The 24,159-nt window shown below is 40.3% G+C and overlaps 1 protein-coding gene across 1 annotated transcript; it reads right to left on the bottom strand.

Moving 5' to 3' along the window:
* Nucleotides 1-1,072: 1,072 nt before the first annotated feature.
* tmem102 (transmembrane protein 102) lies at nucleotides 1,073-22,822 on the bottom strand. The gene is made up of 6 exons (XM_015005263.2): nucleotides 22,440-22,822; nucleotides 19,967-20,178; nucleotides 7,607-7,945; nucleotides 5,946-6,139; nucleotides 4,528-4,740; nucleotides 1,073-3,270 (listed from the first exon to the last, which is right to left on the bottom strand). The coding sequence occupies exons 2-6, from the start codon at nucleotides 20,166-20,168 to the stop codon at nucleotides 2,668-2,670; spliced, it is 1,551 nt and encodes a 516-aa protein (XP_014860749.2). The 5' UTR covers nucleotides 20,169-20,178; nucleotides 22,440-22,822; the 3' UTR covers nucleotides 1,073-2,667.
* Between the last annotated feature and the right edge of the window lie 1,337 nt (nucleotides 22,823-24,159).

Raw genomic sequence — 24,159 nt, 5'->3', positions numbered from 1 at the left:
TTTTTCCTTTATTAGAAAATGAAACAGGGGAAAAAAAGTTTTTGTTTTAAAAAAAGGTGTTTTTCCAGAAGAAGGATCTGAATGCTTCTGTCCAACCAGCATGAACGCACCGAGGGGGAAATAATTCACCGTGCAGCATCTGGGAGACACATCCGCTCATTTACAAGATGCATGACGCTCATTAAGAGAGACCAACCAAGCGGAGGAGGCGCGGGACGATTATCCGAATCCGTCGAGTCTCAAACAGAAGCAAAGTTTGTCCAACATGACGCGAACAGATGTGTCAAAAATACCAAGATACGAGCAGAAACTGGGCACTTTGTGGGAAACGCCATTCAGTCAGGATTTAAAAGAAAGCTGCCGAAGCTCAAAGAAAAAATAAACTGTAAGAAAACAGTTAAAATAATGCAATGTCTGGCTACTTGGAAGCAAATATATGAAGAAATGTAGAGCGGATTAAAACTTCTGCACAGTACTGCAGCGTACCCAGAGCCTGTTCTGCATCAGTGATGGATTAAATTAGTGTGCAATTACTTTTTATTTCATTGAGTTATTAGACTCTAATATTCAATCAATTTCAGAAGAAATGAGTCAGAATTGTGGAAAAAAACTGAATTATGTGAAAAAGTGAATACTGACAACAAAAAATCCGATTTATGAGATTAAAGTTTGAATTCCAACTTAAATCTCAGAAAAGTAAAGTCAGAATTATTAGAAAATAAAAAGCCAAAATTCTGAGAAAAATATTGATTTGTGTATTTAAAGCTGGAATCCAGATTTTAATCTCAGAAGAAAAAAGTCAGAAATGTGAAAAAAAAACTTCAAAATTTAGATTCAATTCTGAAAAAATGTCAAACACCCAAATCTTAGAAACTCAGAAATTTCCACATTTTTTTCTAACACATTTTTGACTTTACAAGCTGAGAAATTTCAGTTTTTCTCAAAAAAACAAAACAAAACAAAAAATTAATCTTAAAATTTCAGTTTTTCTTAGCAAATATTATTTCATCATGCTCAGAAATGTGTTTTTTCTAGAAAATTTCTGAGCTTTGTCTCAGTTTTTTGGCAAAACTTATTTTTTTTTTTTATCTACAGTCGCCCTAAAACGCTGTTGTAAATGTTAGAGCTAACAGATCATATTTTTAGTTTAGTCCTCTGCAGAGCGGCTTAAATTGATCAGAACACTAAAAAGCTAATCAGCTAGAATAAAAATGAACCTGAAATGAAAGGAGTGTTTCTTTGTCTTTGGAGGAAGTCGGTTTGTTCTGCTGATTTCTTAGAAATGAACTGACTAAATTTATTTGACATCTGACGGAGGAAAACGTACCTTTTTGTTCTGATTGTGGTGCTTCTGTTTTGTGAGACCAATTCATTTGCAGCTCTTTGGAAGACGTAAAACGTCATTAGAGGCTTTAGAAAGGAATAAAAACAGGAAACTTTGTGCATACCTGAGAGAAGTCAAACAAACCGTCGCACAAACCGAGTGTAAAACAACAAAAAAGTAGTTTAAAAACAAAAGAGAGACTCTTTTCTCGCAGACTTTGCAGTTACAATCTGTTTCATCAGCTCGATTTCTTCTGACTCATCCGTCGGCCGCTACGATGTGAAACGAAACGGGGCGAGTCAGGAGGGTTCTGTGGAGGGTTCGCCGTGTTCGGACCCCCTAAGGCAGACATGAACACACAGTCTCTGGTTCTCGATTAAAAAAAAAACGACCAACACAGGTGTTTTCACGTCCAGGCTACAGCTGTTCGGTCTCCTTAAGGCCAGCTCGTTAGGAGACGACGGTCGCCGTGGCAACAGCAAATTTACTGGACACCTGTTTCCAGGAGGAAATGTTTTGGTTTTGGTTTTAAGACTTAAAGTTGGAGTGTGTAACTTTTATTAAATTTATTTTTTTTTTTTACATATTTGTTAAAACTGTCACTAGAGACAGATAATCTGGAGAAATACTGAAGAACCAAAACAGCCAATCAGAGCCAGGAGGAGGGCCTTAGCGCTGTCAATCAACCACATAAATGTGCAAATGGCAGAGAAACAACTCACCATTACAAGAAAACCATTTATCTGCCGTCATCGATGGACTTGTTGAAATAAATCAAATAATTAAAACAATCTCAGTAATTTCTATTTGGATGACATTTTGTTTTTCTCTTCAGTCTGGTGGGTTTTTTTTTTAAATTCTTGTTTATGTTAATTTGTTTATTTATATTAGATATTTAAAATGTCTTCCTGTTCCAGTGTTAAAATGTTTGTTAGAAATTAAAGTTCATTGGTCTGTGAGAATGTGTTCTTGCATTATTATCTCTATAACTTGATAATGTTCTCAAAACAATATTATTTATCACGATAACGTCGGGGACGATTTATCGCCCCCGACGTTATCACAAAGTAAATTTGTTATTGTGACGAGGTAAGTCATTGGTGGCCACGCTAACTAGCTTTAGCATTCACCATGGGCTCTGCTGACAAGCTGTATTGTAGCACACAAGCATGATTGACAGCACTTAGACCTGCCTCCTGGCTCTGATTGGTTGTTTCTTGTTTGCACTGAAACAATCTCAATTATCTGTCTCATAAACTGTCAACATGATGACGGTTTTAACAAATATTTTTATAAAAGTGACATCCTGCCTTGACGGAGCAGCAGGGTTCAGTTCCAGACTCTCAGTAGAACTTGTCGTCGATGCGGAAGTGCGGCCGCGACACGTCGTCGGGGTTCAGGAAGACCGAGATGGACTTCCCGGGGTTCTCTGTCACCAGCTGCTGCAGCCGCTGCGCCAGCTTGTCCTCCGACGGCGAGATGATGCCGTTGGCCGGGTGGAGTCCCGGCGAGCCGTGTCCGTTGGCGGCGCCGCCCGCCAGCTCCTTCTTCAGCTGGCCCGCCTGCCGCGCCTGGTCCAGGGCGGCCCGCAGGTGTTCGCTGGGGTCCGAGCGCACGTGGGCCAGCTTCCTGGCCACCAGCAGCGCCTGGCCGTCGCTCAGGTGCTCCAGCATGTTGCACTGCGGCAGGAAGTAGTTGGGGCAGTTCTTACCCAGGATGCAGTGCGCCAGGTCGTCCAGCAGACCCAGGAGGAGGCGGCCCGGGGCGTCGGGCTCGGGGCAGGACAGGTAGGCGGCGGGGAGTCGGTCGCAGGCCCAGAACAGGAGCGTGCGCAGGTGGTAGAGGCTGAGGCCGGACCGAGGCCGGGCCAGGATGCGGGACAGAACCGCCTTGGCCGCCTGGAAGGCCTGCGCCATCGGGAACGGGATGCACTTCTTCAGCTGGACCTGGATCAGAACCGCGCAGGAGCCGGGTTACAGTCAAGACTCACACAAGTTTGCCTCAGCAAAATTCAGGAACTTTTCAAGGTTAGTTTAAAGCCTTTCCATCACCAGACATTGGAGACAAAACAACCGTTTCAATTCACTGCTATTTGGTATCATTTATATTAATAATGTGATAACATAAAAAAGATAAACATAAAAAAGAAGTACTTTTTATGTTTTGAAGAGTCTCTCTCTCACACACCAGACTGGTCAGAGAACAAAACACTGATCTAAAGGTGACCTATTATGCTTCCTTGAACAGGTCAGACAGGTTTATGGGCAACAACAAAACATGTTTGCTACATTTTTTTTTGCCCAAAATCGTTTTTAAATATTGAGATTTTAGTCTGGTCAAGTTCCTCTTTCATATTCATATGAGATGGTTTAGGGCCATTTGTCACTTTAAATCCAATTAAGCTGTTGCTGGTCACGCCCCCCCCACACACATAATGATGGCTGCAAACAGATGGACAATTCTATGATCGTACATCTTTGAAAAGCAGAAGTAGAGCCTCCTGCACAACCAACAAGAATGCAGCAAGTGGTGTCTGGATGGTAAGTCAACAACAAAACACTTGTGTTTTCCAGCAGCCATTGTAAAGCACATACAGCATTAAATCCTACCTTGGGTTGCTAGGTAACAGGCTGGTCTCGGCTGGGGTTGCTAGGTGACGGTACAATGCCCGTCAGATGTGACTTAACATTTTCCAGGCACCAGGAAATCATTAACTTATTGCCAAAAGACGGCTGGGTGTTTCTTTTTTTAATGCTCAGGGTTTTTTTTTTAGAAGCAGCAGAAACACAAATGGAAGAATAAAAATAATGCAGAAAAAGGAAATTTTGCAGAATAGGTCACCTTTAACAAAAAAATAAAATCTTCCAATTTCAATAATGTTAACGTAGAAAATATAAAACAGCCTTTATTGGATTACATGGATTTATCTGTCATTGAGTCATTAGGAATAATAAATAGTTATGACACTAAATCAAGCAAATCTTAAGGTAAATGATCTTCCTGCTCCTTAACAAAAGAAAAATCTCTGGTAAAAAATGTTCTGAAGCATTTAGCAAATATAAATAACTGAAGTTTGATCTGGTTTAACTTCAGACAATGAGAAATAACTGTACATGTGTCTTTCTATTGGGTGAATGAAAATATCTGTTCAACTGTAAATATGTTTTACAGTTGTGAGAAAAGACGGCTGGGCGTCTCCTGACCTCGCTGCGGGAGAAGGCCAGCCTCCACTCGCGGTCGGGCCGGCCGCCCAGCGGGGAGCAGCAGGGCAGCAGGTAGAACCCGGAGATGGCCTCCTCCTCCGTGATCTTACCGTCCCAGAAGTGGTTGGCCGTCAGCCAGCCCTGGGCCACGGCGGGCCAGCCCCGGAACGACACCACCGGCAGCAGGTCGTACAGGACCCGGCTGGAGCCCGCCTGCAGGAAGGACGCACACACACACACACACACACACACACACACCCACACACACACACACGCACACACACACACACACACACACACACACACACGGTTTTATCGCCACTGCAAAGCCCGCACAGAACTGATGGAAACAATTACTCTGACGATTAATCGAGTGATCAAATAAAATTTTTAAAAAGTCCCGTTTTGCTGTTTCTGTTTTAATTTATTTCTTTAGGAAAATGAACATTAATCAAATATGTTGGAATAAGCACAATAGATGAAATTCATCCTTTGTTTTAAGACAATTAAGCAGAAACACCCCCCGAAATAGTCAAAGGACAGATAGTTCAATTAAAAGAAACAAAAAAAAAACATCAACAAAAGAAAACATTTACACAAGAAATAACTAACCAACAGAGAGAAAACCAGAATAAAACCAGAATAAGAGACTCAGAGGAGACATTATGAATGATTTGCTTTCAGCAAATGTTTTTGTACTTACACTGCAAAAACCCAAAAGGTAATTTTGGTCCAGTTCCTACTGCAAATATTTTAGTACACTTGAAATAGGATAAAACTGTTTTATAAATAACTTTTCAGGAAGTTAAAGGAGCTTGTTTCAGTCAATAATTCGTTAAAATTGCAGAAAAAGTAAATTAAATAATGAGTTAAATAATCTGACAATAGAACTAAAACTTTTTCCATCGATTTGAAGGAATTACTGACTTAAAAACAAGCTGTTATATATTTCTGAAAAGCCACTTTTAAGTTAGTCTCGTCTCTTTTTAAGTGTGCTAAGATATTTGCACAAGAAACTAGACCAAAAATACTTGGCAAGATTTTTTTTGTCGTTTTTTTTTTTGCAGTGTGCTTAAGCTAGTAAAATATATACACCAAAGAGAAAAGAGAAAATGATAAATAAACTATTTAGTCTTCACTTTAAGTCTCAAGTTTTAAGTTTAGGGAAAAAAGATAAAGTGCAGAACAGATGAGAAGTAACATTAACTTTTAAAAATTAAAAAGCAAAATTAAAATAAGTGTTGCCAACACAAATAATTATCTGGTCGGTGCAGATGGCGCTAAATAGTAAAATACAATTTAGATAAATTGCCTTGAGGAATTTAAATAATGGAGGTTGTTGAATCTCAGAACAGAACCGACCATTTGTTATTTTTTTTATAACAGTTTCAGTGCAGGAGGCAGCAGCGGCTCTGTACCTGGAGGATGATGGTGGTCAGGGGCCCGTTCCTCTCCAGCCGCTCCGCGGTCGGGATGCCTCTCTGCGGGCTGCGCCGCAGCTCCTCCACAGCCTCGCTCACCACCCCCCAGAACCAGTCCGATACCAGGCTGGGCGAGAAGTAGCAGCCGTCCAGGGACTGAGGGGAGCCCAGCGACGGGATGGAGCCTTTACCTGTACAGCAGAGTTACCGGGAAACCTTTCAGTGAGCATAAAAATGTTTTTCATGTTTCCCATAAACTAATTAAAGGGGTATTTCTGTGTTTTCCAGTCACATTGTGCTGTTTTATAGCATAATCAAGTAACTATGTCAACTTCAGTTGTTATAAAAATGCTCTATGCATCAGATACGACTTGAAATAAATTTTCCATAGTAATATCACAAATTAAAATTGGGTCTCTGTCTCTTTAAGAAGCTCCTGCTCTTTCTGAAACGCCGCCTTCAGGAAGTCGTCACACATCGGCTCCTCTATCAACCCTTTAACATCATTTTTACCAGCGTTTCACTGAAGCAGCACAGGAGGTGTTCGCTAATTGCTACTGGCTAGTCTGAAGGAACTGAGTAGGGAGGAGCTGCTCCCAGGAGGCGGGGCTAGGTCCAACCAGGACAGCTGAACGGTTACCATGGTGATTAAAGGATTTCTCAAACATTCATGAACGCATCAAAGCAACACTTCAGGTCCGATTCACATTATAACATCATAACATGATGTGAAGCTCAAAAAGTTCATTTTATGATAAAGTTCAGAATGACAGTTTCAAGATGGACGCCATTTTTTAGCCTTTTAACCAAATTATTGCCATAAAATGTTGTTTTTGACTATTCATGCCAACTCTAAAGTGACATGAAGCAAAATCGGATGACAAAACTGAAACTTGGCTCAAAAAAGTTCATTTTACATAAAAGTTTTGGTTTTGGGATGATGTGCTGAACTCTAATGAATAAATTACCACAAAGCTGACAGATTTCACTGACCCCGTCTTATGTTTCTTCTATTTATAAATTAACAATCAGCACTACTTTGTCAAGTAAATGTCATGAAAAGCATCAAGGTTTGGGCTTGCACCAGGACAGGATGTGTTGGTTCAGGGGGTGTGAACACTTTTCAGAGAAAGGTGTCAAAATCTAATTATTCCACTGGGAACCATCGACCCAGGTGGGTTTTTTCGTCTTTCAGGGACACATTTGGTGCGACACTTTCTGTCATCTACCCTGATTTAATCAGCTCCCCTGCCTCGACAATTACAGCTCCCTGAAATCTGGTGGGAAATGTTATTACACATCCAGAAAATCCAGCTGACGCTTCGTCCCAAACTGCTAAAAATTAAACAGATTCATATCAATAAATGTCATTACTCCCCCCTCCGCCCTCGCCAGCGTGCCGCAGATTGATTTTCTGGAGTAATCTGCAAACCGCTGCATTATCTTGCACTTTCCACCGCTTAGTTCTGCTTCATAAGTTGAACTCAGAGCCTTTCTGAGGGCTTTTATTGTGAAAAACAGCCCATCTGCTGCGGGCTGAAATTGCATCACAGCGTCGTGCATCAGAAGAAAACACGCTCTCAATCCAATCTGCAGCAACACTTTCATCTTTGTTTATTCCATCCAGTCGCTCGTCTTTCACTTCCTCTCTCTCTCACCCATCTCCTCCTCCTCGTCCTCGTCTTCCTCGGCGGGGAGCCCGCTCTCCTCCTGGCAGCAGACGCTCCAGCGCGACAGGACGTTGGAGTCGCAGAGGCGCAGGCTGAGCCAGGAGTGGCACGGCGGCGAGCGCCTCATGTCCAAGGTCACCGGCTGGTTGCGGTCGTGCAGCTTCAGGGCGGGAACCAGCAGGGTGAAGTCCAGGTCGAAGTCGGCCCCCTTGGCGTACTCGCCCAGGTCCTCCGGGTTCAGGTCCAGGACGCCTTCCCGGGCGCCGCCGGACAGCAGCAGGTACTCGTTGGCCACCGGGAGGCGCTGGTCCACCTTCTGGACTAAACCTGGCAGGGTTGGAGAGGAGAGAAACAGTTAAGAGTTTGGTGATTTCAGCAGAGGAGAATAGCTTCACCAAAGGTCATAGGTCACACAGATCCGGCCGGAGTGCTCACTGACCAGCAGCTGCTTTCCCCGTTAACAAATCAGCATCGACTTTTGTGGTTTAGTTTAGTTAATTTTGATTTTCCTTTCCAACCTTATGCTGCTTAAGGCTCAACTAAAAGGAGCTTTTTCTTTATTGGACTTTAGTGACATCTGCTGGTGAAGTTGTAGATTGCATAGGAGTACCACAATGACTAAAATATTAAGTAGCTCCAGACAATAAATCAATAACATATATCACTTTAGACATGTGATCAATATCAATGGATAATACGTCTGATAGAATATTCAATAATTTCACTGAACTCCGATCCAGACCTGCGCAGCATTCTGGGAAATGTAGGCAGAAGAAAGGTTTTAGCTGCTCAGCCTATCACGGCTAAGCTAGGTTAGTAACAAGGACTAACTCACTCACTCTTTGGCTACCTAGCAACTCACTCACCCTTCAGTTACCTAGCAACAGCCTGCTGAGTAACTGGCGCAGCAGCAGTTTAAGGTTTGTCCACTGCCAGACCTTCCACTAAGGGAAGGTCTGGCAATAAGTCAGATAAGACAAAAGAAAACAAAAATAATTATCAACCAAAATGAAAGCCTTATCGTTATACATTTTGAGCCATATTGCCCAGCCCTAATAGTGAAACGATTAATCAATTATTGAAATAAATTAGAGATCACCTTATATTTTAACCCACTGGCATAAGTGTTAAAGCAAAAGTTTGATTTTTATTTAATCAGGTAAGTTAGAACTAATTCCTGTGTTATTTTTCCTGGCTTTTTAGCGACATCTGCTGGTCAAGTGGTAGACTGACCAGCAGATGAACCAATGATGAGTATAAAAAATCATGCCCATTGTTTGTCCATTCTGGGCTCCTGTACTAAAAAAAGCTTCATTTTCTGGCAGAGATAAATAGTTTGAGGTTTCAGAAAACACAGTTATGAATAACGCATCACCGTCAGAGCAGCTCGTTCCAGTCAACCTCACACAGCGGGACATGAAGCATCTGGAAGAGGCACGAGATGCATCGTTTTCCTGTTGCAGCTTAAATCCTGCCAGTACCAGAACTCCCCAGAGTCTGAAACCACTCTTTCCTTCACTCTGAAAACTTTGACAGAGAAACTCAAGTCTCCAAATCCCTCCACGACTACTTAGCTGTGTTGTGTACTTTTCGGGCTCTGGGACCGTGGGAACCCCCCTGGAGTAAATTATCTCAGCCCATTTAAAAAGAGAGAACCGAGAAGAAAGCCTGGTCTGATGGAGAAGTGGCCCACAGGCGACTGCTACCTGCTTCAGGTCGGAGGTGAAATGCAGACGACGCAGGGGAGAGACGCTGAGGAAGGGTGTTTATCAGCCAGAGGGGATTTACGACAATCTTCCTCAAACTGTGGTCCGAGAGGTACTGCATGTAAACAACTGTTAATTTGCCATGACATGAGCGACGCTACAGCTAGCTTACCAAAAGATTGTGTTTGAAAATAATAATAGACAAATGGCTTAAGATCGGGTCACTTAAAAGAAAGCCTGAAGGTACCGGTGGAAAGCTTCTCAGGGTGAGTTGCAGAACTTTTGTTTTTGAACATTATTACGATACACAGTCCAGAGCTGCGCCCCGCGCTGACTAACTGCATCTGAACACCTAATATAACATTATGTTGGGATGTCTACTGAAAATGTTTGTTTTTACCAATGCAACTAAAGTCTGTTTTTCTTTTAAATTACAAATAGCAGCTAAACGCAGAAGTTTGGTGGAAATGTGGCTCTATGGCGTATGGAGTCATACGCCATAGACAATTTATGTAACTGCTTTTGGATGAGATTTACACAGAAAGCTCAAATCTTCTTCAACAGAAAATGTTTAACTTTATAGAAAGTCATGTCACAAACCTCCAGAAACTTTTTACCCAGAAACACACTTAAGCACACCCATCACTTATATTTGGCTAAACACAGGAAAAGTTTTTATATATATATATATATATATATATATATAAAGATTATTTTTGTCGCTGGAAATGAACTAAATCATTTTATAGACTAACAAAAACGATTAATAATTGGCCCAAAAAGTTAAAATAACTGTAAAAACTAAAGCAAATGTCATACAAATGATGGTTTAATTAAAAATAATGTTTAATTTATTGTTTGTCCAGCAGAAGAATTCACAACTATCATTTTTGTGTTTCAGTTGGAGAGTAAGAGCTAATTTTGGCTTCAAAGGAATTTGAAGTTGGCGATTTTGGTCCTTGATGCAAAAAGTTTGGACCCACCAGAACCAAAGCATTTTATGTACCAACAAAAAGTTAAGTAACTGTAAAGATTAAGGCTAACGTCATACTAATGTTTAATTAAGATATTAGTAGATTAATTTATTGTTGTGGATGTAAAAAAGGAAGAATTCACAATAAAACTATTTTTATGTCTTTATATAAAATGTAATTTTGGCCCCTGAGGGCTTTCAACTTAGGGGATTTTGGGGATTCTCTTGTTGTTAGCATCTATTTCACTGCTAATGCACCAATTAACTTGTTTGGATGGCCTCACGTCATTAAAGGTAAAATAAAATCGAGCAAAAATAAAACGGAGGAACATCCAGAGATTGAAAATAAACCCCTACAGGAGTCAAACTGCATCTTATTTGACGGCACTAAACCAAAGCTTCCCGTTTCTCTTTGCATTTCTGTGCAGCTGTGTTCAACACAGAGTCGGATTTTATTCTGTTTCTAAGACGAACATCAAACAGGTGCGAGCGTTGAGTGAAAGTGGTTTTAATCTAACATCTGAGCAGGAGAAATGAGACTTAATGAGTGGGACATTGTCTTCTCTGCTTCTTTGGATAAAAACAGCCGGAGCGCTTCGGAGGTGTTTTAAGAAAGAAAAACATCGTCTGAAAGTTGAACTGCAGGATCCCGGCGGTGAACCAAGAGCCTCTGGTGTTTGTTACGCAACTGATTTCAAACCCACTGAGAACTTTTAAACTCAAATCAAAGCTAACGATCTGCTGCTTCTCAACAGAGAATATTTAATTCTCCACATACCAACACGACTCATACATGTTTATATTGAAGTACTTTTTATCCAAGGAGATCAGTGGCCAAATACCAGAGTTGCTGCTGATTTCAAAATGGCGTAAGGCGAAAAAAGATGAGAACTTTAGACTGACATCTTGACAGAGACCAACCTTTTGTCTTTAGTCTGAAGGGTTAAAGAACAGCAGCTGAATTCATTCTTTGGTTATTTTACCATTGCCAGTCCTCCAACCATCAACCTTTGACCTTCTCATAATTAAACATTTTCTGGTTTCCAATTACTTTAAAGACAGCAATAGATTCAGTGATGAGGAAAAATGAAGTTATTCTACATTCACTGGTTTCACGCTTTATTTTTCCAGCTCCAGGCTGTTTAAACTCATCGAGTTTAATGAGTTTCTACAGTTTTGGAATATTTCTAACTATTCCTAAACTTTAATTTGTAAAGTTAGGATAAAGCAGCACAGCAGATTTAACTACAGCAGCAATGGAGAGCAGATGTTTTTCTTCACACCGATCACAGATAAGGTGAAGTTTCCAGATTTTCAAACTGATTTGCAACATTTAAAATCAGTTAAGAGGAAAAAGGGTGGATAAAAGCTGAAGAGGAAGAGCAGACATTAGATAACAGCTCAGCAGGTTTGCAGCAGAGTCTGCTCTGATTTATTTGCTTTAATTGGCCTTTAATAAATTGGGTCAAATAGCCAAGAAGATGTAAAAAACCGTATCAATTAGCAAGCGCCACGCTTTCCGCTATAAGTTTGAAGTTCTTCCAAAAAATAATAAAAAAGAAAATGTAATTTTTTAAATGGAAACTGTTAAACACTCAGCAGGACAAACCAGCGCGCACACACACACACACACACACACACACGGAAACACTCCCAGCGCCGTCCGAATGTGGAAAATGGAGCTGGAATGGAGCCGGTCCCGGCTGCTTTCACAGCCACGGATTAAACCCTAATCCTGTAACGGATGTACGTCTCCAGGAGAGGACGCCTTCCCGGCTCAAAAGACTCATTTCATGTCCCATCAGAGGGAAAACCAGGCAGAATTTCAGTAAATTATAATCATAAGTTACGCTGAAGTGCAGTGAATTTAAACTCACATTACAGCAGCGACAGTCATTTCTACAGCCTCCATTTAACCACCAAGCGCCCAACAGGGAGTGATTGCTAAGAAACCTGCATGATTTACCTCAGAGTGAGAAGCAAAGTTATTACTTCAAACATCCATACTTTAACTAGAAACTAGGCATTTCTTTAATATTTGTTGTTTAAAGAGGGAAATCCTCCATATCCATTAGACCAGGCATGAGGCTCTTTAGACCTGGGCTGCAACTAATGATTATACTTATCGATTAATCAATTATTCACACCATTAAGCGACACATTCTGCAGATTTTTCATCTAACCACTTGAAGCTGCAATATGCAACTTTTATTTAAAAAAAATGTCTTTTACATATTTGTTGAAACTGTCACCATGTCGTGACAGAATGAGGAATAATCTGTGAAAAGATTGATCTCCACCTCCTCCCTGAGCCAAAAACAACCAATCAGAGCCAGGAGGAGGGGCTTAGCGGTGTCAATCAACCTCATGTACACAATTCTAAATGTGCTAAAGGGAGAGAAACAAATTACCATTACAGGAGAACCGTTTATCCGCTGTCATCAGTGGCCATGCTAACTAGCCTTAGCATTCGCGACATTCTGCACGAGCTGCAGCGAAGAAGAGGAGAGCGGCAAGCATACGGGCATGATTGACAGCGCCAAGACCCGCCTCCTGGCTCTGATTGGTAGTTTCTATTTAGCACTGGGATCTACATTTTTTCACAGTCTAATACTAAACTGTCACGGCATTGTGACAGTTTCAACAAATGTGTAAAAAATATGTTTTATAAAAGCTACAAAATGCAGCTGTAATCTCTTAAATTAATGCGGTCGTGACCAAACTTTTTAGCACGAGCCCAAAAATGTCAAGTGGGGCCACAAAATTTCAATTTTCATAATGTTTTAAATTTAAAAATATTATATTTATTTTTATCAGCTAAATAAACAAACTAAACATTCAATATTTTTATGAAATAACGAAAAAAGTCCAACGTCTCTTTAGCAACAAGGACAGGACATGCTTTATTCTGACAAATTTATTAAACAGGTTTGCCCAAAACTGCATTTCAGTCAAAGAATCTGAATGTTTTTGGTCCCTATTACTAATAAATGAAATTAAAAGCAGAAAACTTAGTTGAATATCTTGTGTTGTACCTTACAATTTTCATTTTAATCCTTTTCAAATCTGCATCAACTACATGAACTGTGATCAAGGGCCACCCAGAGTCAATCCGGAGCCATAAATGGCCCCTGAGCCGCACTTTAGTCACCCCTGAGTTAATGGGAGCTTCTAAAAGTTTCCAAAGTAACAACAAATTAAAATAACAGATTTTGGTTCCAAACATTTTAACTGCCTGAAGAAAAAACTAAACTGACAGAAGTTATGATTCACAAAAATGTAACATAAATGGCCACAACATTGGCTGCCGACCCCCAGTTTAAACAAAAATAAGCAAAATAAACCTCCAGACTTCATCTCCAGTCTAATTCAGACTGATCATCTTCTCCATCACCTCGCTGGTCATGATTTCACACTACGGCAGGAGATTAGCTCAGAAACAGATGCTTCAGAAAAGGCCTGCTCTGTGTGTGTGTAAGTGTGTGTGTGTGTGTGTGTGTGTGTGTGTGTGTGTGTGTGTGTGTAAGTGAGATGGGGATGAGAAATGACAGACGTGGTGTGTCTGAACCACCTGCAGAGAGGAAGCCGTCGGTGTCATTTCGGTTCCTCTCTGCTGCTTTGATCTCGGTAATGCCGCCGTTTTACCCGTCGCTAAATGACAGTGAATTATCAGCGAAGAGGAGAAAAACCATGGCGGGCTGAGATTTTTACAGCAGCTCTGTTGCCCCCGACTTCTTTAAGTGAATCTGTTTTGCAGACGTTAGCTGTTCTCCAGGTCTCGATTGACTACTTCTTTAGGTTCTCTACATAAATATAACAAACTGGATGTTAAGACAAATGATACAGATGTCACATCGAAGAACAGAAACACAAAAAGAGTTTGAGACGCCTCAGCTGGAAGTAAGCTAAATTATTTATCTTAAAAAAGAAATTAAATACTGCCGTCACTCATCAACCAAGTGATTCAGTGGACAGAAAGTATATCCAGTAGCAGTCAGTGTTGCATTGACTCTCAAGAAGCCTCTGACTAAAGACCATTTCTATAAGATTACATGCTAACAGCATAACTGTGTTTTTGTGTTAAAAAATGTTAAAAGTTACAAAATGTGGAGGTGAACTAGCTGGCATCATAATTTGGAAATAAAATCGTGTGAAGCCAACGGGCCCTCAAACCCAGTTCAACGCATCAAATGAAAGCCTAGCTTAATCCTTCTTTACTGTGAATGTTATTGGCGTATAAAAACATTAGAAATTTAAAGTAAATTAATAACACTTAGCCTGGTGGGGAGCAAGTTAATCCTGGTGGCCTGCCAGGCTTAACGTACACTGGAGGAAACCCTGAGTCAGGTAAACTCAGTTCGACTGGGGACCAAAGTTACATTTGTTACATTTTCAGCTGCTGTAGTTCGCTTTCATCTGTTCCCCTCCTCACCTGTGGGGGCGCTGCACCAAGAACCACCGAAGGAAACAACATGAAAACGGAGTAGCATCAGGTTTTAGTGGTTGTTGGATTTCTCTTTTGTCTTTGTTAAAAGATCAAGCGTCATTTCTCTCACTAGCGCTAGGCTAGCTTGTTTGTTTTCAGTTGCATTTACCCAGAATGCCCTGCGCTGTAGTCTACTTCCTGCTTTTGGAGTTTGGCATTCAAGTCACACCAGAGTTTACTTGAATCGAACAGAGACAGTGGATTTTAGGTGGACCAGAGTTTGTGTTTGGTCCACCTCAGAGTTCACACTTCCCCAAATAAACCAGATTTTAAAGACAAACGGACTGGAGTTTGATTAAAGTGGACTAAACATGGCTGGTGTGAATGAAACCTTAGTTTTATTTATCTGTAGGGTTAAAGAGTTGGACAGAGAGATGTTGAGTTGGGGATATCATCCTTTCCTCTTTCTGTCTCTGCTCTGCATCCATAAAACCTCAAAATCCTCTGGCTTTGGATTCCTAATCAGCTTCTCCCAGTTGTAAAAACAACAACTTATTGGAAAATGTTCAGAGAAAATCAACAGCTTATGAGTCAATATGAAGACGACCCAAACTAGATTTTCCAGCTATCTGAGGTACAGATGATGATTTTTCATGAACACTCAGACAAAAGGTCAGACGGCCCCGTCATCCTCTGATGGCGGCTAATCGTTTCACTTGCTGCCGCAGGAACACTTGGAGATTTTTAAACCCTTAATCGTCTAATTGAAGACTCTGTCAAACGATGTCATGCGGTGTCAAAACCCCAGTCATGTTCAATTAGGAGCCGAGAAGACTCCTAAAACGACGGATCAGATGTGACATCTTCCGCCTTGAGCCACGGAGACGCTGCTCGCCGTTTCAATCAGAGACAGCTGTGCGATCTGCAGCAGGAGGCTGCGAACTCATCAGCATCTGCTGGGAGATTCGCCGACACGCCGGCTTCCCCAACCGTAAAGACTCAACGCCGCTGTCAGCCAAACAACAGCGTTGGCTCTGATTGGGCTCCGCGTCTGAGCTGATGAAAATTGTAGCACAAACAAAGAGCGGCTAATCAAACGAGGATTTTGATTCGTCTTCTGGTCCCAGCTGCCCAGCAAAGATGTGCTCCCAAATCGGAAACGGCGCTAACGGAGGGTTAGTTGGGCGTGCGATAATAAAGCGGAGGCTGGTTTCTGGCGCCCGGCCCCTCGACGCCCGAGACGCAGAACATCTGGATCAGAAAGACGCCTCCATGAAGGGAGAAAATCTGGAATAAAAAAATGACTTTTTCCTTTAAATGAGGTGAAATATTCAGCAGCGGTCGGGTCGTTCTGCACAGAATAAGAAGCTCTAATTGGCATCCACTCATCATAATTATCGTCTTTTAATGATTTAATTCAAGGTTCAAATTGATTTGGAGTAAATTAAATTAATTAAACATTTAAAATTGTCCTTTTTAGTTGCCATTTTGGGCTGGTTCAGAATCCAAATCAGCTTTTTTGGCCAACATTGTGTGAACAATCAAAGGATTTAGTTTCAAGCGTAAAAAGGACAAAAGGAAAAAGCATTTATGTGTATGGAGAGCCATTATTTTACATATAGAAAATAAAAACTACAAGTTCTAACAGTACAAATATGCTAAAACTGTTTCTGTGGAAGCTGACCTGAAAGAAAAAGTCTAAACAGTTTGTGTCCAGAATGTGTGGGGTCTGCAGATAACTGTTCAAGCTGAGGATTCTGTATATCTATAAAATAAGCAACATTTTGTTGCTACATTACTGAATAAAAAGACATATGAGCTCAAGAACAATAAATATGTTTATTCTTTTTAATGTTTTACCTAGGTTATTGTTTTTTAAAGCATGAAAAGTGGCTCTGTCGTCCATCATTGTTTGTGGATGTCGCTTGTGCGTCAGATTTACGGGCGTACCAGAAACACGAACACAAAGGTTCCACTCAGAACTTTTGTATGTAAAAACAAAAATGCGTTAAAATCAATGTACTTAATTAAATGGAATTAACATGTTAAAGTTCCAGCTGTATTTTTTCTTCAGTTTTCTGAATTTGTTATCTTTAATTCACCTTCTTCACAACTAATCACATTTTAACCTGTGAATTTGCCTCACTGGGAGTAGAAAAAAAATCACAGAAGTTGATTTTTCTTTCAGCTGATTTTGATTTTTAGTTTAAATCTGCTGTAAAGAAGAAAGAGGAAATCCCTCTGGACATGTCTGGTTCTCCTTGCAGTGCAGTTTAAGCTTTTAATCTGTTTTTTTTTTTTTTTATACAAACGTCCATCTCTGGACCCAAACAGAAAGATGTTCATGACTTCTGAAGATCCGATCGAAAGCAGCAGTCTTCCCGTAGATCAGAGAGAGGATGACCTTTGAACTCCTCCTCGTTCTTCCACCAGTGGGGATCCGTTTCTTCTTCTTTTTCATCTTAAAAGATTTATACAGTAGCCCCCAGAAGGCAGACCGAATTGTTTACCCAAACATGAGGTAAATAAGAGCATGAGAATCTGTCAGGCTGTGAGGAAAATCACTGTGTCTGTTTGCGAGTTTAATCTCCTCTCCTGCCTTTTCCTTGACAGCCCAAGTGAGAATCCGTCTGCAGCTCAAACTTTAGAAAAGAGCAGCCCAGCGCGCCGAAATACGACTCCCCCAGATCAGGACGATATCTGCTTCCTTTCATCGAAGCCGCCGCACGTTCAGCTTTACAAGCCCAGAATCTAAACGCAAACTTTCCAACTGTTCAAAGTGTCAAACTTTTATTTGTTCCCTCCTTCGCACCGGTGAGCCGCTGGTGATTGAGCCGCCTGCAAGACCTAAAGGAGCCATCAGGAGATGTTCAAAAAAACGACGGGAGCAGCAAAGAGGCTCCTGCAGGGGGAAGGGAGTGATGTGTGTCTGCGTGCGGCGGCAAGAAGATGAGAAAGGAGAGGCTGGATCCCAGTTTGATTTGTGCCGTTTCTCACTGGGTGAGGCGAGGAAGAGAGAAGAAGAGCGATCCATCAACCAGCAAACTGCAGAGGAAAACCGGCTAATAAGATACGGAAACACTGAGCATGAAAAACGGCTTCTAAACAAGCCGTCTTTTAATGTTTAACTGGTTTATATCAACACCAACGAGAGAGGCCAGGAAGATGAGCGTTAGAAGAGAGAAAGGAGAAACAGTGCCACCTGTTGGACACACTTTCATATGTCATCTTGTGTTTTTAACTTGCAGCAAAAAGCTAAAACTAGCCATCAGTTTTCTGAGGTTTACAGCAAAGTTTGCAGAGTAGATTCAAATCAACACAATCTATATACGAGGGTTACTGGGTTTAACTTAATATTTATTTATCCAACTTATCCAGGTGTGTTTATCTTAGATACAGATACTCCTACATCAAATAAAAAATGGGCCAATGAAGGATAACTTGTTTCCTTTTACTGTATCTACTCTGACAACCACTTTGTCATCTGTCTGCAAAATGTTTCAAATGATCCTAGAAAAAGCAGAGCAGCAAAGCTCCCTATTCGTCACAGTAAACTAAAACAAATTCCTAATAAACCTGGAAAAATAAATACAACACTGTAAACCTTATGACCAAATACACACTTCTACAGCTGCAACATTGCGGTGCCACAAGCTACAACCAGTAACAAGCAGAAACAGAAAAAGAGACGATTTGTTCTGGCTCGCTGATTATTTTCTTCCCATAGAAACGACTCAAATCAGAAATGCAGCGGAGAACATTTCCAGAACTCACAGAACAGAACCGGTGCCGATTTATTTACCTCTGGAGCCAGAGAGTGAATCTGGGAAAGACCCCAAACCCGACCTAACCGTGTCCCAGCTGCGAAATGGAAAACCAGAGAGAAACGCTGCAGACTGGACTGATTAAAGCTAATGACAGGTTATTTCTTCTTAGAACTGCAAACCTCAATGTGTGCAACAACCCAGTCATATCTGGAGGGATGATGTTTATCTCTATGGGCTGAAACAACTACAAAAATGTAATTTCACCAAAGCATTTTGACATGATTTCTTAATTTAGTAAAAAAAAAAAAAAAAAAAAAAAAAAAAAAAAAGAACTGGAAAGCTCCTTCAGTGACTGTTGCATCCCAGGTGCACGAAGGAGCGTTACCACAGATCCTTCCCCCAGCAGCTCAGTAAGTTGTTTACATTTCTGCTGTTATTTGAATGGTTTTAATATTCAACCAGTCACAATGTGGCTACCCCAAAAGATACGTACCAACCTAGACATTACACATTCAAAGCAATAACTGAATATTTTAAAACAACTTGGAACTGTAGCAAACAAGGCTGGACAAGAATAACCAAAGCTTGCCCTGCCACTATGGAGTAGGAAGGTACAAACCTGAAGATTAGTCAGAGTGATTAGTATCTGAGCCTCACCAAGTTTCAATCAGATTTGTTCTCAAATTTACCAGAAAAAGCCAATAATCGCATGAGAAACTGTTTGCAAGGATTTATACGCCTAACATTTTGATGTGTAATGACTTGGAAAAATGTAATGTTTCAACTGTTGATTTTTTGTGATTTTATGATGTAAAGCACTTTAAAGTGCCTTGTTGTTGAAATGTGCTACACAAATAAACTTGATTGATTAAAAACTACGTAATTAACCAAGAGGACGCATTGCCCTAAAAACTACGGTGAGTCCTTATCGATTATCTGACCTTAAAGCTGCACTATGTAACTTTTATTAAAAATAGATTTTTTACATATTTATTGAAACTGTCTTCATTTTGTAACAGTTTGATATAAAACAGATAATATGTGAAAAGATCCATTTCCTCCATATCCTCCCTGAGCTGCTATTGTCATCTGAAGAAATGTACCAGAAACAGCCAATCAGGGCCAGGAGGCGGGTCTTAGCGCCGTCAATCAGCCTGATGAACGCGCAGATACATGTTTAAAGGCGGAAAAACATCTTACTGCTAAAGGAGAAACGTTTATTCGCCGTCACTGGTGGCCATGCTAAATAGCCTCAGCATTCACAACAGGCTATGCTGATGGGGAGAGCAACTGGGAGAGTGTGAGCAGCACGCATATGGCATGATTGACAGCGCCAAGACCTGCCTCCTGCCTCTGATTGGTTGTTTCCAGTTAGCATTGGGAGAAGGTAGATTATTTGTCTCATAATGCCACGACATGGTGACACATTGTGTAAATGTGTAAAAGTTACATAAGAGAAATAAATGTTTTTTTTACCGAGCATGTTGAAGATGAAGTCCTTGGCAGTGTGGACCTCTAAGGCGGTCTGGTCTCCAAACTCCCCCTGCTCCAGCAGCACCAGCTCCGACACCTGGGCCGACAGCTGCTCCAGCGTGGCCCCTGAGCGGAAGTCCACCTCGGACAGCTTCTTAACGGGGGCCGGCGAGCGCGGCGTCACCGCGTTCATCAGCGACTCCATCTCAGCAACCCTGAGGACCGAAGAAGAAAAACAGGAAGCTTTGTTTAAAAAGAAAGAGTTCAACCCACTACGTACAGTTTTTATTTATGCCTTTTTACTTATTTTAAGTAATTAAAAGAAAGGTTTTGACTCTACCTGAATAGTTACGATTTCTGAGAGTTTCCATGTACCAAAATAACACAATGAATTTCCCTCTATCTAAATAAAGAGCTTTGATTGTTTTGACTTGTTATGTGCTGCCTGGTGTTAATCATGAGACTCTGAGGGTTGTTGGTGCAGAAGAACAGAGAATCATAACACATTAAACCAAAGGAAAAATGAACATAAAAACAAAGTTTTGTGACATTTATACAAGGCTTTGTTTCTTTAAACAACTCAACCTTGTAATCACAATGTGTTAAACAATAATAATTTTAAGCCTATTTTGACATTGTCCATCTATTATAGTTCATTTTCTAGTAGAATGTGGGAAGATTTTTGCAGACTTGGTGGTTTGGTTTAATCTTAATGGTTCCAGTTTGAGCTTGAATCCCAGCATTTTAACTGTATTCTCAATGTTTAGGCATTTTAACTGTGAATGAGTATTAGTGAGTCTGGGCTCCCTGTATTTGAAGTTACGGTACTGGCAAAATTATAGTTTTGTAACATTAATAAACTTTTATATGAAAAACAGGCAAAGAGCAACTAAGAGTAGAACATTAAGGAAAGACCATTTTGTGAAAGTTTCAAGGCAATATAAAAAGGTCAAACTAATGTCAATTTTTTTAGCATAAATGCATTTATTACACCAGAATTTTGTATTTTCTACAGGCAGTCAGTGATTTGTTTACAATTATGCAGGTATCGCTTGTGCAACATTTTCTACCACCTTTTTCCCTCCACTAAACTTTCTGTAAATATGCTTGGTTACAGCACTATAGACTGTGTGGATTATCCTCTTTGTGGAGAATTAGCTTTCTTCCGTATGATTTTCTAAACCATAAGAAGCTTAGAAAATCAGGCCTCTGAATAAAAATATTCTGAATAAAAAATATTTCTTAATCTTATAAGATCTTCTACATTTCAGAGAAAGTGAATTTGGAGTTGGCATAATTACTAAAGTACAACTAAGGCTGTACTTTAGTAATATAGTACTTAATATCTCGAATTGAGTTAATGAAACAAAGGAACAATGAACCAGCTCTGTGATTTCAATTCACCTCAACATGATCTTTGCATAATTTAAATTTTGTTATAAGAGATTATATTTTAAAATAAATAGTTTTTACATACATCCCTTTAGGCTTGTCGTTAATAAATCTATCATAAAAAATATTCAATTTAAGGATTTTTAAAAATTTTTAATTTTGACAACAGTGTCTTCAGTCAGAGGTTTCTTCCGATACACTGTAACACAGACTGCTACAGTAGATGGTTCCTGCCCACAGCCATCAGCATGTACAATGACTCCATATATTATAAAAAAAATTAGAGCAACATTTACTTTCTCTCTGGGATTAATACAATATGTAATGGATAATCTACACGTCTTCACCCTGGTTTACATATTTTGTTTACGTTGCTATGGAAACGTGAATTCTCCCTGCAGCGTAGACGGGTACGTGAGGCGACGGTTGATGGAGTTAGCGGATTAAATGTACCCAGAGCTAAACGAGTCCAAAAACAGTTTACGTAGCAGAACGAAAACTTTTACCTGAAGGTTCAGAGTTGAAAACAGGGTGTTGGGTCTGAAATGGGAAACTGTTGTTGAAAAGTGTAACAAAATAATTAGGGGCGGGGGAGAAAAGTTGTAAACAAAGTTTGTGTCGCGTTGGAACGCCAACACGGCCTCTGCCCCTTTAAACTGGGTCAATTAGCGAGCCAGCTGCTAAGCTATTAGCCGACAAAATTAGCCTACCTTGCTGTCCAACAGTTGACACCTAATACACCTTTCATATAAGAAATTATCTTGAACTGTTGTAGCAAGGGTGCTAAAATAGCTACAATATCTCTAACACACAGCTGGACATGTTGCATTCAGGCGGCACCCAGAAAGAGCTAATTTAGGATATTAGCCAACTAGCTTTGGTAAATTAGCACTATAGCTAACATGTCAGATTTGACATGTTAGCAGACAAACACACATCCACAGTCACATACAGATGCGTGTATCCCCACACGCACACACGGCTTCGTTTAGCTTCAAGACGACACGCACACATGCGCACACTGATCCATGACAAATGATTTGCCGAGAGGCTAAAAGCTGCTCTCCAGCACACACAAACACACCCTTTGAAAACGGCGAAGTGCGGCACTTTCTTCGCTATCTCCTGCCTCTGCTGCTTTTCTGGTCCCCGAGCTCCAATCCGCCTTCCTCAGCTGTCATTTCCAACAGGATCCGAGCGTCACCACCGCTACCACCTTCCCCCTGGCAACACAGTCCCACAAATCATGGTCCTACTCACAGGATCCAGGGATTAGCCAGCATGGGTGGTGGAATGGAGTGGAGTGTACGCCCCACGCTGAGTGGAGAAAAACACACACACACGGGTGTCTGAGGTCAGAGTTATGATTGAAAACGGGTCTGTGTCCCTGTGGAGAAGATAAAATGCAGAGTTCAGGTTTGGCTAGAGGAGGAACAGGGAGGTTTCATGGCTCCATAGCAGAGATGAATCCCTCATCTGCCGTATTTGGACATGGATGCTGATCCAAAGCTGTCAGCATGTGTACAGTAACTGAGAAAAATGCTATTTAATATACAAGCAATTGTCACACCTGCTCATAAAACTAGATCCTATTATGGTAATGCTGCTGGAATTAGTGGAATCCATGCCCTGGAGATTTGATGAATGTGTGGGAATTATCTGAGGGCAGACGAGGACAGGCTGTTCATTAATCCAAGTAATAGGGCACAGTTATTGTTATGTTTTTCCTGAGCCTGATTTATCATTTAGAGCACAACTATGGGGAATTTAGCTTGTTGTTAAATCTAATGCACATCTTTTGCAGCAATTACCTACAAATACAGTGGAATTGGGAAAAGTGTAGATTGAAAAAAATGTAAATTTTTACCTAAAACCGCCAATTTTTTTAGATTAATCTCAGAAATTTTCTAGAACCCCCATCCCCCACCTGGAAATTTCTGAGTTTCAAATGTTTAATTTCTCTAAAAACTTTTTCTAGAAAATCTCTCAAAGTACTCTTAAAATGTATTAATTTTTTTCTTGGAAACTTTCACATTTTCAGACTCTGAAATGTCCTTTTTTCAGCAAGATTTCTGTGAATTTCTTGCATATTTTTTGACATTTGAAGCCCAAATATTTCCAAGTTTTTTCTCAATTTTTGAGATTAAGCTAAAACTTTCTATTTTTTTTTTCTCACAAATCTTTGACTTTTCAAACTGTGAGGTCTCCAAGTTTTTCTTGCAAATTTTCAACTTTTGGAGTTCATAAATGTTCTTGTATTTTTCTAGAAAATTTCTGAGATTAATCTAACCATTTCTGAGATTTGTATATTTCAACTTTTTTCTTGTACATTTTTGACTTTTCAAACTCAGAGATTTTCTAAGATTTTCTAGCTTTTTCTAGAAGTTTTCTGAGATTAATCTAAATTTTCTGAGCATTTTTGGTGGAAATGTACAATTTTCTCCTTTTTTTTATCTACAGTAGCTCTAACTGGCTTTCACAACTTCTACTTGTTCATCTATTTTTTATTTTCTATCAAAAACAACACTTCTTGTTTTCTTGACACCCAGCATGTCCAACACATTTCTAAGATTAGCTTTACTCTGTATTTCTCTTATTTTTGTATTTGATCAGATATGAGCTGCTGGCATGCTGTGGCATTGTTACCCAGAGTTTCAGTCTCCAGCTCCAAGTCTGTTCTTGTTCTGCAGAGTGAGTGAGAGAAGAGCGATAAAAGATTTGGATTGAACAGACAAAAACATACAGGAGTGTAATAGGGATATAGGATTAAAGGGAAAAAATATTGTGTGATATCCTTTAAACGA

Source organism: Poecilia mexicana, unplaced genomic scaffold (assembly GCF_051168715.1).
Source record: "Poecilia mexicana isolate PSO_F unplaced genomic scaffold, ASM5116871v1 scaffold_18, whole genome shotgun sequence".
Taxonomy (NCBI): domain Eukaryota; kingdom Metazoa; phylum Chordata; class Actinopteri; order Cyprinodontiformes; family Poeciliidae; genus Poecilia; species Poecilia mexicana.
This window is presented reverse-complemented; position numbering and strand designations above follow the sequence as displayed.